Here is a 19,043-nt window from a genome sequence, read left to right as displayed (position 1 = left end):
ATGCTCTTTAAAGAAACTTTTGGCATCTCCTTCAGTTCTGCTGCTCTTGCACACAAATCTGTTAACTATTTATTTGTTCAGTAAAATGTATTCAGTGACTCACAGAGGGCAAGTTTGGGGCAGAGGAAGTTAGTCTTTTGGCATACTTCACATTTCTGTTAGGAAATCTGAGACGAACAGGGGGCTTCTAATCTAGACCTGCAACGTGAAACCATTACCCAATATGGGGTATGTGACAGTGTCTCTGCTCCAGAAAGGCTAAATCTCACCTACCGAGGATTGTTCCTAGCAAGACTCATGTGCACTATCCCAGCACCTGTCTACTGAGCACTGTTAACATTTTCTATGGAGTTTGTGAGTGAGAACAATGAGGAAAATGCTGGCCTGGTTTATGAATTGTCTAGCATTACAAGGTTAAGCCTAAACACACTTGCTCAAACTAGAGTTCCAATGTTGCAGCAAATGGGGTGTGGAAGTTTGTAAACCCAGTAGGGAAAGCAGTATTGGATAGGTCCCATTTTTTACTCTCTAGCACTTGCTAACAGCAGCATCCTAGATGAACACTGCTAATACACTGGAACACACTGCAGTGTATTAGGAGTCAAGAAAGACTCTGGGAGTGTAAAAAATGTGCATTATACAGATAATGGGGACCAGACATTGGAAGCAACGCTTATGTCAAGTGCCAACGTAGAGCCAATCAAGCAGTTCCTATGCTTATGGCACTGGCCAATAGAAGAAGCTGAACAGAAACTAAAAGTAAGTGTCTTAAGCCCAGATGATCTTCCTTAGAGGCACTTACAACATATACATTTAAGTATCAAACTGGGAGGGACCAGATCAGTTTAGGACTAGGGGGACACAATGGGTATTTCTGCAGGCTTGGAGCCTGCTTTGCATCAAGTACTTTTCAGCCATGGCTGAAGGTCTGAGCTTTGGTCCTTGTATTTAAGATGTGAAAAGGAAATTACAGAAAAACTCTCCGTGAAACCTTTCCCTGTTTCATCTCTCTCAATACAGTCACATGTTGCTGTCTCAAGGAATAGCATTACACTTCCCTTTACATTATACTTTTATCAAAAATGAAGGATATTAATCACCCATCTTCTGCAGCAAATATGGAAATTGAATAATTAATGACAAGTTACAAGACTGGTTCTTCGCCCTCAGGCAGCCCTGGACATCTCTGCATTTTTCACTTTGTTTTTGCCTGTTCTGTATGTGTATGTTTCACTTTGTACATAATTTTCCCCCAATCTGGATAATTGAATTTCATAACTCATTTTGGTTACCTGACGTAGTTCAAAAGCTATTCAAAACAGTAAGGACCTCAGAAATAAAGCTGTCTTCTGACCACCTAGCCTTCTGCTGGCACATGCTTCTCACAGCTGCGGTGGGAGAAGCAGTTTCAGGTTTCTCTGCTTCTCTGTCATATATCCAGAGAGGTTCCTGTTTTGATTTGGGGAGGCGCTGGCAGGTGCTCTGTCCTTCGACACATGAAATGGCTCATTTTATTCCTGGTGCAATGGGATAATCAACAATCACCCACATCCAAAGAACCTGAGAGATGTCTACTTCCTTCACTGCCTGAGGTTGCATGGTCTGTACTTCATGCTCCTCAGCCTTTGCACAATGCAATGGTTTTGAAAAGGCACTCGCAAATGTTTCTTATGGATGAGGTTGCTCACAGTGGCTTCCACCTGTTGCCACATCTGGATTTCTCTAGATCACAGACGCACACACCAGTTGTCCCACCTTAACCCCCCGCCCCACACTGGCCCTGAATCATCACTACACAGTATTTTGCCTGCAGGCCACTGTGAAACTGGGGCAACGCAGTGTAGGCCTGGAGCCTGCCGGGTTAAATGGAGAGGTGTATTTATCTGGAGCAAAACTAGACTCAGTTTGCTGACTAAGTTAGGCAAGTCAGAGACCTGGTACTTCGTACTGCTGCAAGGATTGCTGAAGCATAAAGTTTGTTGAGCATTATGAAATGAAAATGTTGTCCAGTGGCTGATCTGATACATAGTCACTGACACGTCCAGCTGCCGACCACTGCACAGAGAAGACAGCAAAGGACTGAATAGCCATGTGCAACTAAAAGGGTTGTTTTGAGCTGATTTTGTGTCTTTCTGAGCTGCCAATGTTTTATCATTGTGACCAGTCCAGCTTTCCAAGGTTACTATATTGTACACTCTGGAGACTCATCCGTTAAAAATGCTAAAACATTCTGAAAAATGGTCATTAATCTTGAAATTGTCAGACAAATTATTTTCAATGAGCCCTGATGGCTCATGTGCTGGAAGCCTGGGAGGGTGCTTGAATTAAGTTTAATCAATAGGTACATATGGTATTGGATGCATCCAGGTAATTTGTCATCCAGGAACTTGAAATGAATGTGCAGTGTTACACTTTATTGGGAGTCACAGTAGTGACACTAATGAATATACAAAACCCAGCAGTAGCAGCAAGGGTCATTCAACATTGCAGTATCAGAACTATTTTTAAATAAGATTTTCAATAAAAATGTTTTCCCTTTCCAGAAAAAAACCCTCTGTTTTCTGCAGAATCATGTTGGCTCCTAAATCAGAAAACAGGAACTTTTTTTGGCCAAGAGACAAAATATTTCATCTGGAGAAACTGAGATGATGTGTCACCCTGCAGCCCCACTCCCCCCTCGGGACTATGCTGCATGCCTATTTGTCAGCCAGGGTGCACCACACACAGAAGCCTAATGATGCACATGGCCATAGCATTTCCACATATCCCAAATTTACCACTTGTCAAATGGGAAGAAGAGCCGAAGAAGAGCCATCAGTGCTACATTGTGATGGTCTGAGATTCTGAGATTTAGGGGTAGGGGCTTTTTTTTTTTTTTTTTTGGATGCTCCTTTTAAGATCCTGTAAGGGAAGGGACTATTGACTCCAAAATACTATTACTTAGCAATCAATACAAATTATGTAATGCATTTTGTTCAGACTCTCTAACTCTGACATTTCACTTGCAAATAACGCAGCTTTTCCCTCTTGTTAGCAATAATTTTCTGCTTTATTCTTTGTGTTCCCCAGATCCCTTCTGATGGCAAATGTCAAACAGGAAAACTCCAAATCAACCAAAAGGAGACACTTTCTATTAATTTTCTTTTTAGCACAGTCTCATGATTCTCCTGGGTACTAGGACACTAGGATACTAGGAGACCTAATATATTTTGCATTTCTTGCAGGCTTAAACTTATTTTTCTTTATACCACCTTTGGTCATGCAGTGGACCCACTGCACCCAGATTTGCCCTGAAAAGCTACAGTGTGGTCACTATGCAAGACTATTCTAAAACTAACGGTAATCAGCTACTTAGGTTATAACCATTGTACCATTACATATCTTGAATGTTCATTGTTTTGGGACCGAATAAAATATTTAACACATTCCATATAAAGGCAGATAGGAGGAATTATTTGGGTTGATTTAGCTGAGCTTTCCCATTTTATTCTAGTTATTAATAGTTTCTCCCTATTCATCCTGTCATCCATGAGCACAGTCTTCATATTTGTCCTTCTCATCACACTTATCTCTTTGCCACAGTTCTGAGGTGCTTGGGGATACCTGCAAGACTCGTTACCAACTATTCTTCTGCCCATGATAACAACGGCAATTTACGGTTGGACTTCTTTCTGGATGACGAAGGGAAAGTGGACACCAAACTTACAAAAGACTCTGTCTGGTGAGTTCTCCTGGCAAATGTCTTTAATGTGTCGGCTATGTAAGTAGTAAAAAACATGACAGCAAAGCCTGTGGTTTATTTATTTCTCTGTCCATTAAAGAATACTGTTAGCTTATGTAAAACAGAATGAATGGGTTGTTAGTAGGCTGACTAATATGAAGTGCTTGTAAAAGAGACATACCCTAGGGGATCCAACTACTAATGTTACCATTCTGTATAGTACACATTTAAGCACACTGGAGGAGAGCTGGAATGGGTTTGTGCTCCTTAGGGCCAGGCCATTTCTAAAAATGGAAAGGGGTAGGATGGGCACTTACATCAGTCTGGAGCCAGGCTCAAAGGAATACTTCAATATCTATGGAAAAATGCCCTTCTTGTCCTGCTTCTGCCCAGTCCCTATGTTTGTAGGCTAGTTTTATGTTTTGTACATGAAGCCACTGTCACAAATAGGTACTTTCCAAAATAAATCCAGTTCAGCTGAAAAAGAAACAGGCCAAGGTATCATACAAGTTACTGAAGTGCTATCACCAGATTTATAAAAAGAAAACTCCCTAGGAAGAAGAAATGCAGTCTAGGTATTCTTTTGGTGAAGACAGTGCTCTAACTTCCTCCTCGAGCTCTTACTGTCTCCTGTCTGACAGGAGAAGTGTAGCATATATTGATTATATGCTCTGTTCAGTAGAAATTATGTGTGGGTTATTGGGCCTCAAGCTTCTCCTCCTCAGAGTGAAGCAGTGAATGTGACCTCTGTATATATTCCTATATTCAGGAGGTACTTGTCCTATTCAGTGTTAATATACCTGATTTGTGTCAATGATATCTTCAACTCATCAGCGTAGCTGCTCATCAGCATGTTTCATTAACAACTTAGTCTCTGGAAGTCTTTATATTAAAACTGTAATAAACCCATTCTGTGGTGGAGGAAATGACTGAACCTGTTGCTGTAACCTTTTTTACGCGATTTCCATAATCTGCTACCAAGAGGGAATCTAAGGAAAATAATTAGATTCATTTATATCTGAAGCTTGTATCACAGCATCACAAAATAGCTGAGACTGGAAGGGACCCCTGGAAGTCATCCAACCCCCCTGCTCAAAGCAGGGTCAGCTAGAGAAGGTTGCTCAGGGCTGTGTTCAGTTGGGTTTTGAACATCTCCAAGGATGGACAGTCCACAGCCTCTCTGGGAAACTTGTGCCAGTGCTCAACCACTCTCAGAGTAAAAAAGTGTTTCCTGATGTTCAGACAGTATTTCCTGTGTTTTAGTTTGTGCTCATTGCTTCTTGTGCTGACACTGGGGGCCACTGAGAAGAGTCTGGCTCTGTCTTCTTCCCCCCCAACTCCCTAACCAGGCATTTATACACATGGATGAGATCCTATTGAGCCTTCCCATCTCCAGGCTGAACAGTCCCAGCCTCTCCTCATGTACAACCTCTAGTGTATCAGCCATTCCTTCCAGTTTTCTATATCAGCAAACTTGCTGAGGGTGTAGTAGGTCTTGTCATCCAGGTCATTCATGAAGATGTTAAACACTGTTGGACCCAGTATTGACCCCAGGGTACACAACTAGTGACTAGGCTCCAGCTGGACTTCACACCAGTGATCACAATCCTCTGATCCCAGCAGTTCAGCCAGTTTTCAATAAACCTTACTGTCCACTTATCTAGTCTATACTTCAATGGTTTGTCTATGAGGATGTTCGGGGAGATGGCGCTAAAGTCAAAAGAGAAAACAAACCCCATGTTCTGGTCTCCCCTTGCCCACTTAGTCATTCATTTCATCACAGAAGGCTATCAGGTTGGTCAGGCATGGCTGGCCTCTTGTAAATCCATGCTGACTACTGCCAATCACCTTGTCCTTAATATGTTTGGAAATGTTTTTGAGAAGAATTTGCTCTATAACCTTCCCAGGGATCATAGAATCATAGAATCATTAAGGTTGGAAAAGACCTCTGGGATCATCGAGTCCAACCGTTAACCTAACTGCCAGGTCCACCTCTAAACCATGTCCCTAAGCACCACACCCACACGTGGTCAAGGTGAGGCTGACAATTCTGTAGTTCTCTGGGTACTCCTTCTTCTCTTGCTTGAAGAAAGGAGTGACACTTGCTTTCTTCCAGTCCTCAGGAACCTCCCCCAATCAGCATGACTTTTCGAAGATAGATATGAGTAGTCTTACAATGACATCAGCCAGCTCCCCCAGCACTTTTGGGTCCATCCCATCAGATCCATTGGAATTCTGTGTGTCCAGTTTGTTTAAATGTTCTCTAACTTGTTCCTCCTCTACAGATAGTAAATTTTCATTACTCCAAACTTCCACACTGGTCTCAAGGGTCATGATTCCGGAGGGCAAATATTAGCAGTAAAAACCAAGGCAAAGAAGACATTGAATACTTTGGCCTTTTCTTAGTCCTTTGCCATCAGGTCCCCTGCCCCATTCAGCAGCAGGCCCACATTTTCCATAGTCTTCCTTTTGATACTGATGTACTTGCCTTTCTTACTGCTCTTCGAGTCCCTTGATATACTCTGTTTGATCTGGGTTTTGGTTTTCCTAAACCTGTCCCTGTCTGCTCAGACAATGTCTCTATATTCCTCCTGGTCACCTGTCCCTGCTTCCACCTCTTGTGCATTTTTTTTTTTTTTATGTTTGAGTTTAGTCGGGACCACCTTGTTCACCATGCGGGCCTTGTGCCGCTTTCGGTTGATTTCCTGCGCATAGGGATGAAGCATTCTTAAGCTTGGAGGAGGTGACCTTTGAAAAACAACTAGCTCTCTTGGGCCCATCTTCTATTCAGAAATGCCTCCCATGGGATTCTTCCAAGCAGGACTTTAAATAGTCCAAAGCCGACTCTCCTGAAGTCCAGGGTTGTGGTCCTGCTATTTGCCTTGCTCCCTCCTGTTAGAATCCTTGGGGGTTCCCAGTTTGCTAAGCTGCATCTGGTCTATGTGACAGCAGGACCTCAGTACATCTCATGGGGCTGGTGGCTGGTCCTTCTATGGCTCACAGAGCAGTAAAGGAAGAGTCACTCTTCTGAAACCTCCTCTGCCTATAAAAGATGTGAAACAAGACCCAATGACTGGCCATCTCACTACTCAGTCCATATACACCCAGTAATGGATCATTGCCATGCTTCAGACTTTCCACCATCTCATCTCTTCTCTCCTTCTCCTAACCTGATCTGTGACATAACTTTCACCCACTTTTGTCATTTCCTTTTACTTTCCTACCTCTCCTTTTCCCAGCTGTTTCCCAAGACTTCTTAATTCAGTCCTGGGTTTTTTTCTGTTCTTTTGGGACAGGACCAGATCATCCAAAATCATCCTTACTCCACTGAAATCTATATGCAACTTCACACTAGCATTTCATCCTCCCATCCTACGTTTGCTTTTCTTCAGCTTGATTACTTTTTGAGCTGCCTTGTTCATCCTTCTGTCCTCCCGGTGCATTTATTAGTACATGGCGCACATAACCCTTTGGGCATGACTTAATATATTACACACTTCTTTTCATTTCTCCTCTGTGTCCTTTCTCTTCATTACTCTGTAACACTTCATGGTAGCCCACATGCCGACTTTAAATGGCTTGTGTCTTAACCTTGATTTTATTTTTAATGTCTTTTTTATTTCTTTTTTTTTTTTTTTTAAGAGGACAAGCTCAAGGTATTTATAATGATTTTTTAAAATGTATTTCTCACTTTTATTTATAATCTCCTGAAAACTGGAAGCAAAGCTCTTTTTCTTTATTAATATATCATTTCTATTGCCCTGTACTGCTGGAGCTGATCTGTCTTCAGGTTTTAAATACTCTCAGACTTCAGGGATACTTGGAGCCAGGATTTTTAGTCCAATCAATCTCTGAGTGTGGGGCTCCCTCTGAATGTTATCTGACATTTATTTATTTTTATTAAAGATCATCTTCTCCCTCAGGATAGGAAAAAACGACAACAACAGAACACATATACAAAATTACACAGACTTTGCAAAAAGTTATTTTTATAAACCTGGCCGGATTTGGGCCCATCAGTACTGTCTCTGTCCCCTTACTTTGTTCTCCTTGTCTTTCTTAATGATGATATAAAGACACTTAAAGAATATTTGTCTTGGATGGGAATCAAGACTCACTCCTACTGTGAGGTCCAAGCAGAACAATGTCAGTACATCAGCAGAAACTTGCTCAAAGTCACCTGGCCCCACAGGGGTTCATCCATGTCTAGGCCCATGGAGAAAGCTCTTCTGAGGCCTCTGCTGTCCCATTCACTTCCAGCTCACTTTTCTCTGATTTCTCAATAACGTTATCAGTGTCTCTCTCAACCTCGATGCCTGAGCTTATTAGCTAATGAAAGGGCAGAAGCTGTTTCCAGCATGTGCTTGTCTCATAAGCAATACGAAGTACCCGTCTTAAATTGTCTTCCAGGCATATAACCCACCTGATCATCTTTTATTAATTTCCCCATCGCTTTGTTTAGTCTATTTGTAATTATCTCTGTAAATATTTAATGGTCACTGCATTGATCTGTATAGCCATTCTTGCTTTCTTTAATGTCTCAGGCTTGCTGTAGAATACAAGAACTACAGAATCAGTTTAACAAATTATGGCTGGGAAGGCAGTGCCTCAGCTGTGCTCATTTCTACCACAGAGAAGTTGCTGCTACATTTTGGAGAAGGAAATGTTCCCCTCATCCTCCTTTCCTCAATGCTCATGTGCTTTACAAACAATGTATTTCTGTCCATTCACATTCAATATCCTTAAGTGTATTTGTTATTTGCATGGCAGCAGACCTAAAAAAATTGCCATCCTGTTGCGCCCAACACTACACCAATAGAAACCAGTAAGAAAGGTCCTGTCCCCTAGGATGAATATAGAAAAAAAAAAAAATTAGAAAAAAACCTGCATTACCTAATTACAGAATTGAAGCAGAGCTGCCATTTTCTGCAGTGTTATCCCCCCCTTGGTTTTATCATCCTTTCCTCCTGCCTGCTCTTCAGGTTCTTCTTTCGCAGAACACAAAGCCAGTGACACATCTGAGTTTGATTCAAAGTGAATCAGTGAAGGTTTCAGGGCAGGGATTGTCTCTCTCACATATTGGCATAACAGTTTCCAAAAACCCACCTACCGCAAGTGCGTCCCCATTCTCTGGTAGCCTTCAGCAAAGCTCTGCAAGCATGATTCAGCATTGACTACTCTCAGCAGCATCAAAAATTCTTTGAGTGTGTGTCATTTTCCTTCAATAATTCCTTTTTCTGTAGTGCTGCTTCATTAACTCTCCTAACTGACAAGTTTTACCCTGATCCAAGCTTTCATTTCCACTTTGAAATGTCTTGTTAGACAAGCCTCAGATCCTTCCGACTCTGCTCCATGGCTGGTTTTCACCTATTATTAATGAAATGGAAGAGTTTAACAATCCCCATTTTGGTTGCTAATATCATTGCATGTACTAGGGGCTGCATCAGCAGCTACATAGATGTAATTTTATTGATATCTGCTGTAGGATATGTATAATTTGCAAGCAAAATTACCCCTTTCTCCTCTCCTTCCTTCCTTTATTTTTTACAGTAATGAAATTCAAACACTTTGCTGGCTTTATTGCAAGACCCTCTTCCTAGATTGTCTTCTTTTCTTGCTTGTGCTCTCCCTTGAGCGCCAGTAGCATTGCAGGAAGTTACAAGATCTGCCTTTCTTTTCTGCCCATCTCCGAAACATTCTGGGCAGACAGTGATGGTGCTGTAGTGTTTTTTTCTTTTCCTGAGCATCCAGCCAAGTGAGGGCATTTCAACCCTGAGCGCCTAGATAAACCACTCTCAGAAATTCACCTTTCAGCATATTGTCCGGGGCCCTAAAGGCAAGACTTGGCCCACAGTGGTTGTACGTGGGTTTTATGGAAAGCTGTCTGTTCTAGGAGATCTGACCTCCCTCACTGGTATGACACATTGGGAAGACTTCATAAGGAATCCACAATGAGGATAGTCTTATATCGTATAGTCTTTTTCTCAACCAACATTGAAACCAGCTAAGCATGTTTGTTTTGAACCATGAAAACAAAGCTACACACTGTACATTATAGAGCTGATCCTGAAATCTCTTCAGAAGAGGCACCAAAGCTTCAGTCTTAATAGTTATAAACCAGACCATGCTTCAATGGCTTGAAGAAGATTCAAAGCTTGCTTTAGCAGGCACACTGAAGTGGAAGTGTCTGGCAGGAAAGGGATTGTAGTTTGTGTAGCTCTTCATATACCCCAACAATCTCCAAGCACTGGAAATTTTTCTGAGACATTTGCATTCAGAACACATTAGAAGAATCAAAAAGCTTCTTCAACTTGCAGTCAAGAAACTACAATGAAGGATTGTGGCCTTCAGGTTTTAACAGATAGGTAGCAAACTTTTAGACCTAAAAATCTGTTCTCTAGAAATACCCAACTTTTTCACCCCTAAATTGGCAAATGTTGTTATTGAAGCAATAGCAGGACATAAATATACAGGTTTGTTTTGGTCTTCTTTCCAAGAATTTAATATTCTGGTCTCATCTCTTGTCTAAGGAACTATCATTGCTGGAATGAAGCATGGATGACCAGACCTGATCTTCCTGTTGGTTTTGGAGGATGGCAGGTTGTTGATGGGACACCTCAAGAAACCAGTGATGGTAGTATCACCTGAAGTCCTCCTTAGCTCCCTTTCCAGCACTTGGGTTCTGAGCTGATGATAGCTGAGCCAGTGGCACCATATAGCTGGTGACAAATTCCTGCACCAGATAACCACACTCACCTGTGCTCAGGGCCTTCTCCTGATTTGTTTTGAGCTCTAAAATAAATCTGTCCTTATTATAACACTGCTCATGATGCACGTGCACAAAATCGTGCATGAGAAGGGCCCTGCTTGGTACAGAAGAGGTGTAGTCCTGTTGCCAAAAGATGGCTTCTAAAATTTTGGAGAACCTATACAGGTGCCTGATCCAACTCTTTCTCCTTCATTTTATGTCTGCAGTCCTTACTAAACTTCCTGAGCAAGTGGTAGGCAGGAGAGAAAAAGTGAAAAGTCACTGTTATTTCTTCCCAGTCCTTAATTTTCCAGTTCTTAAAAGACAGTCTTAGCAAATTTGCAGTGAGATCTCTCTCAGTCTGTGGTATAACTGAGCCCTCCCAAAATTATCTGCTTTAACCAAACCACCTGTAACTGTGTTTCAAGCACTTGAGACTTACAGTGGACTTTACAGTGCCATTAAGGTACCAAACCATTAGGTTGTTTCAGACTTCAGTCTGTGTTGTTTAGAGGGCTGGTAACAGAAATAAAGCTTTTCACTTCTTGGTTAGGAGTTCCTGGAAACTATTAAAAGAGTTCACCAAACCCCAAGAATTCTTTTTCTTTGAGAAAATATAACACTTTGACATGTTTTTCAATTAATTTAATTTCTCACTTTATCTCTCTTCTCCCTGTAGGTATGTACAGGTGTGGCCCAGCCTCAGTACAAGCCATTAAACATGGTCACGTTTGCTTCCAATTTGATGCTCCTTTTGTCTATGCTGAGGTACATATCTGAAAATTTTTAGTGCATTGAGTGATATCAGTGGGACCATCGGTGAGACAGAAGATAGGGCTCCACTACAATTTATGGATTGAGAAGTTGCTTCACGTATACTCCACATCAAAGAAAAATCTCATAATTATATTTTGACATGCTGGCCAGTAGGTGTGATATGGCTCTAATGAATGACAGAGATTTCTCTAATGTCTGCTCACCAATATAATAAGCAGAAAAATCTACTCTGGCTCTGATGAAACTTCAGGCTGTGGTCATTTATCCTTCCCAGATTCCAGCTATGCTGGCAAATGAGTCACTAGCTCTAGCTGCTCATCTTCATCCCTTGTTAGCTGTTACCTCCTTCTCAAGCTTGCCAGCAAAGCTGCTTATGTTAAGGCTCCCTTACTTATTTCCGTCAAAATGGATGCAGTGATTTTAAAGAGGCCTTTGCTCACCATGTTCATTTTGGCTGCAGTCAGTCAAGGAGAGCTCACATGGGTGGTTTGACTGGCAGATCTGAGAGGGAAATATCTCCATGAGGGGGGAGAGGGCCTCGTCTGGAGTTTTAACCTCTTGCACCACCAGAGGTGTGCCCAGAATTGCAGCAGCTGTAGAGCCAAGTGTCTCTCTGATTGAATTGTGTATAGCTTAGGACAGAAGAGAATAAAGATATTCTATCTATGAAGCATTCCCCTCTCTGTAGTCTAAAGCTTTTTGTTGCAAGGAGTGTGTAATCACGCTCCCCAAGTCCAAACATTATCTCTGTAGCCTGCTCAAGTTTACACTGTCCGTTGTTCTGGAGCTGCAAATAGTAAAATTAACCTAGTCATTATTGTAGCATATGACTAATTTTAAACATGGGACTTCAAGTCAACATGTCATTGTTTTGAGGGGAGATAGGCTGGCTACCCTTCCTCTCTCTACTTCCATATGCCTCAATCCTTTTTCATTTAATTTTATAGGTGAATAGTGATATTGTTTACTCAAGAAGGGAGAAAAATGGAACCCAAGTGATAGAAAAAATTGACACAACGCATATTGGGCAGTTGATTGTGACCAAGGAAGTTGGGGGTGATGGAATGATGGAGATTACTGAGGAGTACAAGTTCCAAGAAGGTAACCTGAAATGGGGTGGGACCATACTGATATACATTTACCTCAGTCAGATCTTGGATGGTGGATTTTCAGACCTCTGGCACTGAAGGAGCTGCATGACAAGCTGCCAAGGTGCCCCCTGGAATCCTTTATTTATAACTCCATCTTAGAAACACTGCAGATGCCTTGATAACAGCACAGACTTTGCTACTCAGAAATGCTTTGGACTGAGTAAGCTGTAGTGAAAACAAAGGGTAGTCATGGAGTAACTCAAAGCATTCAAAACAATTCAAGGCTTTCTGTGCAGCTGTTTAGACATTTCTCACTCAGGACAGATGTTTGCACAGAGTAAATCAGCGTAGCTCCATTAATATCAGTTAAGCTAGGTCAATTTATCTGATATGGCTTGAATCTTTAAGACCAGCTCATTTGGAAGTTGTGAAGTTCTCATAATATTAACTTCACCAGAGGAAGGTTTACTGTCCTCATCCATTCATTTCAGCTACCACAAACTATGGAAGATGCACCCTTGTGATAGGTGAGTGGGGATGTGCTAATGCAGTACCCCTGTTTCTCTTCTAAATTTGATTTTCATTCATTTCTAGGCTCACAGGAGGAGAGACTGGCTCTTGAGACTGCTGTGATGTACGGTGTTGAAAAGCAAACTACCCAAAATATTGCGTATCAGCCACAGACGGATGTTGACATGGACTTCCAAGTGCAAAAAGCAGTCCTTGGCAGTGACTTTAAAGTCACTATAACTTTCAGGAACAAAAGTCGCAACTACTACACTGCCACTACATACCTTTCAGGCAACATTGTGTTTTATACAGGAGTCACAAAAAATGAATTCAAGAAACACTCTTTCAGTGCAAAACTGGAACCCTCTTCACGTAAGACTTGCATAGTTGTTTTCAAACCTGCTAGCTTTTTTTCTCTGTGTCATTAACTGTCACCAATGTCTCTACCCATGGGTAGAGCCAATTCTAGTAGCTAGGGATAGGATACTCTGTTGGGTATCAGGAGGCTCCACTCCCAACTCTTGCCCTGCCACCGGTGACATTTAGAGCTGAGGCTGTTTTCTTCAGGCTGTTGCTCCCTGCATAATGCTCTCTTACACCAAGCTGCATGTTTGGGAACTGTTAATTTTTCTTATTTAGTACAAAAGAAAGCAAAGGAGTGCAGATATTAAGCTGCAAGGTATCATTTTTCATACCTTTAGTCTCCTAGCAGTGTCTCAGCAAGTGAAGGAAAGTTCTGGTTCCCCAGGGTGTCATTTACAGGGACGAAAAGGTGCATATCTTGCCTTACCTGAAAGAAGCTGACAAGCTCTGAGTGGGTCCAAGTGCATATCTGGCTTTGGGGGACTGGGTGGTTCAGGATTTTATATTCTCAGCGATCTAAAAAGTTGATCTGTGACTAGAATGTGCCACTATAGAGCAGGGGCATTTATCAGCTTGGCCGGCACCCAAAGGTGAGTTATCTTTACAGATACAGTGTTTGCTTTTCCTAGTGCCCTCTGGACTGCAGTGGGGAGATTCTGTCTCCCTCTTCTCAGGAGAAAAGCAGTTCCTGGCAGCCTAGCTCACACGGCTGAGGGCAGGATTTTGCACTGCTCGAAGTAGGGAAGAGGAATGTTCTCCTTTTTTATTTTGGACATAATGAATTTATTTCCTGTCAGCCATGGCAGCCCCATTTGGAAAACAGTCAGCAAGTGTTGAGGACCTACTTTACTCCAGAGCACTATGGAGCAGGCTGATTGCAGATCCCAGCAAGAACTGACTGCCAATCGCTTGTTCTTCTGACAGGCTTGTGCTCTTGGGTCAGTGCCTCCAGCTCAGCGAAAGTGATGAGAACGTGCTGTTACGGAGGCTAAGTCAGAGGATCCTCTACTTGACTTCCCTATTGAGAAAGTCAGAAGCAATGATTTTGCCTTCTTGATGCTGCTACTGGGCAAAGGCAATCTCTGCTGAGTGCAGCAGGAGTGGCAGGACTTTGGGAGGCCAAAGGATGGGCTTCCTGATCTAGGTCTGGTGCTGAATCACAGCAACCCTGGCTGACCTCAGAGCTTTCTCATCTGCCTTGTCTGTCTCATCCCAGCTCAGGAGACACTGTGAGCCCTCTCTCCTCAAAGAGGATAGGTTTTGTCTCAGTGAGAAGCCTCCATGGAATCACGGTTCCTGCCGTGCTGTGAAAAAAAGTCCTCCAATTTGAGCATCATCTAAAACTGCACATTTTGATTTGAAGCTGATTAATCTCCATAAAGTAGGAGTCCAGTTACAGGGATCTACAGGTGAAGGTTAATAAAAATTCTATCTCCGGTCTATAACAAAGCCCTGACAGCTGCTTTCTGGCTCTTTCTAACTCCCTGACTCATTTGCAAGGGGTCTGGAAATGGGTTGACTCTGGGTTGCATTGGGTTGTTCCGACACAGCCTATCAAAACACAGTGTGGGTTTTTATACTGGCTTGCATCAGTTACTAAATAATTGATCTGAAATACTGCAAAACTTTTTGGAGACTTGGCTAGGTACAGTAAAAAAATCAATTTCATCTGCTCAGTCTAAATTCTGTGCCACTTCTTTGACAGGGGAAAATTCAGTCTTACATCTGCTCTTGCATCAAAGGTCTGTGTAAGGTATTATTACCTGAAACACAGCTTCTGCAATGCTTTGAGGCTCATCTATCTCTTCTGTGCAAGAAATGAAATGAATAGATGATGTTTAAGCATCACTGAGCCTCATAATTCATTTTTTCTAAGTTAAGTAAATGGTTTGTAAAAAGCTTCTTGAAACAGTGCTGGAAACTCTGAATTGACTGATGCCGAGTGAACACAGACTAGAAAGAGAAGCACCAGAGAGAACAGAACATGAATTTTTTGCATGTGTACCAAAAGTATGTCCCCATCACTGCCTCTGGTCAAGGAGACATGTTTTAAGGTATTACCACCTTTCAAGGTGGAAATTAGCTTATAGCTGAGCTACAGTCATCGACTTGTGGAGCACTTTGTCCCACAACAGGAAAAAAATGCCCTCACCACTTATGCCATCTCTGAAGGTGAATTCTTTCAGCTTTACCTTGGAAAGGAGTATGCATGCAATCAGGAATGGTGTCTGAGCAGATGGGCAGTGTGAAAGGAGGCAGCGTGATCATTTGCAACAGTGTGAGAATACTCTGTCAGGGGTGTGATGGTAGTGTACCTTCCAAGGCACTCAGGCAGAATTTGTAGGCTTTGTTCATGGCAAGAAGTGTATATATACATATATATGGAGGTAACAAAAAATTACAATATAATACAGACGTATCAAAGGCATTCTTCCAGCTCATGCCCCTGAAAGAATGAAACGAACTAAGTTTCCAAACAGGAAGTGAATGCACGATTTTCAGAATAATGATTAAAGGAATTGTGTGGGTTGAAAACATCTTTGAGGATTTGAATAGCTTAAACTTTCCAGTGCCTTCAAAGGTGCTCTTGCATCTACTAGGTTATATTTAGGGTTTTTTGGTTTTGTTTTTTTTTGAAAGGCTGTAAGGCAGCTTGGTGTTGTGTCTCCCTTGGCTTTCCCAGGTGCAGTAAGTGGTACTGGCAACTTAACAGCACAGCCAGTGCTAAGGAAATGGAAGTCTATTATTCTTTTTTTTTTCCTGTTGTTATTAAATTTAAATAGAAAAGTTCGTCTTTCTTTCCACTGTAAAGTAAATTTCTCTTTGATTGTAACTAATTTGTTTATTTATTTACTTACTTTACACAGATGAGAAATACCTTGCCTGATGTGTAATTTGCAGTTTGGGGCATTATGGGAAATTCTTTTACAAGAGATACAGAGTGAGAGGGAGGGAGGGAGGGAGGGGGAGCACATCAAGTAAATTTAAGGCTGGCCTGGTAAATCCAGGTCAGGTGGTCACCAAGGGAATAGCTTGGAAACCAAATCAAGGAACTGGTTTTGATGTGAGCGGATCAAAAGAGTGAGAAGGGGTGAATGTCATTTACCCAACTGAATTCAGTTATCTCAGTGTGTACAGTGTATATCACAAATACAATACAAACAATGGATTACATTAATAATCATAATTAACAGATGGGAGATCTTGATATGTTTACTAGGGTTATAATGAATGTTTATAGAGGCAAGAGCTCCAGATCTATATATTCTGCCTGGTCATTTAGTTAACAGGTCTGCTTCTCTGCATCACATTCTCACACCATTGTTGGCCTGGGAATTGCAGTTCAATATGGTTAAAATTAATGATTCCCTGCATCTCAACCATCTAGCTTACAGGGACTTGTTCCTTCCAATAATTATTGTCAGGGAGCACGTGAAATCTGTCTGGAGGGCATGCTGGTGACAGGAGGACCTTCTTGCTAAATTTTGCAGGCAAGTCCAGTGTAGGACAAAGGAAGATATCCAGATATACCCTGGAGAGCAGGTGGTCTCCCAGGTGGCCTGCATGGGCTCACAACCCCCAGTGGCTGCTCTGGTGGCATCCTTCTGCCAGAAAGAGAGGCAAAGAAAGCACAGGAATAAAGTGAAAGAGCAAACATTTACAAGGGTGACACTCAAAAGCTGGTTTGGACCTTTGTGCCCAATAGCTATTTATTGCCAGTCTTCCTTCTCACTTATTTTGTGGTAGTGCCTAGAAACCTTCAACAGTGACTTGGGCCCGTGCTGACGGGCGCTGGGCAGAGGCTGTGCACAAACCCAGCCCTTGCCCCAGGGAGCTCACAGCCTAAATGGAAAGAGGAAAGATACGAGGGGGAATGGTGAGGTAAAGAAATGAAGATAGTTTGGACAAAGAAATCATTCTTTGGTGGTGGGCCACCTTTTTTCCAAGGTGCTTGTGTAACTGCTGCTAGCCATGATGGGAGGAGCAATTAGCCATTAGATTGCTTCAGATGCCTTTTTCCTTTCCTGTTTCTCCCCTCAGCTACATCTTTTGATGTTGTGATCAAATCAAGCGAGTACCTGAGTGACCTGCTGGACCAAGCCTCCTTTCATTTCTTTGTGACGGCACGGATCAATGAAACGGGGAAGATTCTGGCCACACAGAAAGCGACAGTCCTGGAAATTCCCACCCTGAGGATCAAGGTAGCTCAGGGCTAGGGTGGAGGGGAGTGACCACCATGCTGCATACAGGCTGTTCTCTACAAGGCTATCACATTGACTTCTGGGATGGTGGGGTGTATCTGTGTGTGTGCATGTTAGACCTTCAGTCTAACATAGACCTCATAAAGCAGCAGCTGGCTGGAGTGTATGAGGGTGTATAGGTATGTTAGGTATAGGTATGTTATATATTGTACTGAGTATCCCTACATTGAAGTCTGAGGCTGACAACATCACTGGTAATAGAGTAAAGTAGAGGGGAAAAGATCTGAGAAAGCTGGAGAAACTCAAAGAGTAAGAGAGATTACTCACTCAAGTCAATCAAGCCTTTAACTACTTCAGAAGTCTATTATATTTAAAGCAACACAGCACAGAGGCTTCTTGCTGAAGAATGAAGGACCCTGCTGTTGAGGTGAATTTGCTTGGAAAGTTCCTGCAGGTGTTGTGGGAAGTTTCTCCCAACTCGGATGGGCAGCATCCATTTGGGATGATGCTTTCAGGATTTCAGTGCTTTGCTGCCACTCTGTGAATGTACTGTTGGCGGAGTTTCCTGAAAGTTCAAGCATTTCTGCAGACGGTGGCATGATACCTATGAAAATGTAGAAGTGTAATGGTTTTGATAGGACAAGGACCCTATGTCATATGGCAAAGGCAGGGCTGAGATTGAGAGTTCTCAATTCATACCTGGGCATTGAAATAAATTGCCTCCTTTTCAAAAGCGCTGAGCCTTCATCTGCTTTGAATGATGTCATTTGGATCTGCTTTTTTCCTAATGCTAAAAAAAAAATCAGAACACCTGTTCAGGAGGCTTTACATGAACATGAATGCAGCTCCCTAAAATTCAGGACCTTCAAAAAAATCTAAGTTTATAGACCTTTTCCTCCCTGTGTATTTATTTGAACCAATGTTCGTGTTCCCATATAATAATATATGTAGTAACCTGAAACAGCAGCCTTCTGCAGAAAAAGCTTTTTAAAAAATGTAGATCAAAACTACAGTGAAGTTTGCAAAATATTTTGTGGTCTGCAGAAATGTCACTATGATCTGATCAGTTTATTGGTATTTTCAAATAAAAGTTTTTTTGTTTTACTGAGCATTCTAGAGAGGAGGTAAACAAGACAGATAAAATCTACTTCAAACACCTGTCTTCAATAACCAAGTTTTGAAAGTAGAGAGTTCTTTCAATTCAATACTTAAACAGAACATCTTATACAGGATCCCAAATTTCAGCTTCAAAATAGTTTATCCTCCCTGCTGTTATGAAGAAAGGATGTTTAGTATATGAGATAGGTTGCTGTCCAATAACCATGTCTTCTAGTAAAACTGAGTTTGTCTCTTCTCTGCTTCTTTGTGATGTGTAAAAATAAGCCGAAATTTTAATAGCTGGATTTTTTTAAGAGCATGTGTTTGTGTGCGTGTGTATATACCTATGTATTTATATAGGAAACTTTCCTTTATTGTTTTTTTAAGAAATCTAAAGAAGCTTATCTCCCTAGATTTCTTGTCAGATTTCTTCATTGAATTTGACTGGTAGATTGGAGTTCTTAATGTGAGAGCAAGGGAGAAGAATGAAAAAATATATTTCCCCTCTTGTCTTCAGATACACCTTTGATCTT

General features: G+C 41.8%; 1 protein-coding gene across 1 annotated transcript in view; it reads left to right on the top strand.

Moving 5' to 3' along the window:
- The window catches only part of F13A1 (coagulation factor XIII A chain), a 60,842-nt gene that overhangs the window by 34,011 nt on the left and 7,788 nt on the right, over nt 1–19,043 (top strand). The window contains exons 8-13 of the mRNA XM_087762842.1: nt 3,583–3,721; nt 10,252–10,355; nt 11,149–11,237; nt 12,194–12,347; nt 12,932–13,219; nt 17,252–17,412. Of these exons, the coding sequence (XP_087618968.1) occupies nt 3,583–3,721; nt 10,252–10,355; nt 11,149–11,237; nt 12,194–12,347; nt 12,932–13,219; nt 17,252–17,412 (935 nt within the window). The remainder of the gene's footprint in view (nt 1–3,582; nt 3,722–10,251; nt 10,356–11,148; nt 11,238–12,193; nt 12,348–12,931; nt 13,220–17,251; nt 17,413–19,043) is intronic.

This window comes from Nipponia nippon, unplaced genomic scaffold, assembly GCF_047370975.1.
Source record: "Nipponia nippon isolate SJK-2023a ecotype South Korea unplaced genomic scaffold, ASM4737097v1 scaffold_1, whole genome shotgun sequence".
NCBI classification, from domain to species: Eukaryota; Metazoa; Chordata; class Aves; order Pelecaniformes; family Threskiornithidae; genus Nipponia; species Nipponia nippon.
This window is presented reverse-complemented; position numbering and strand designations above follow the sequence as displayed.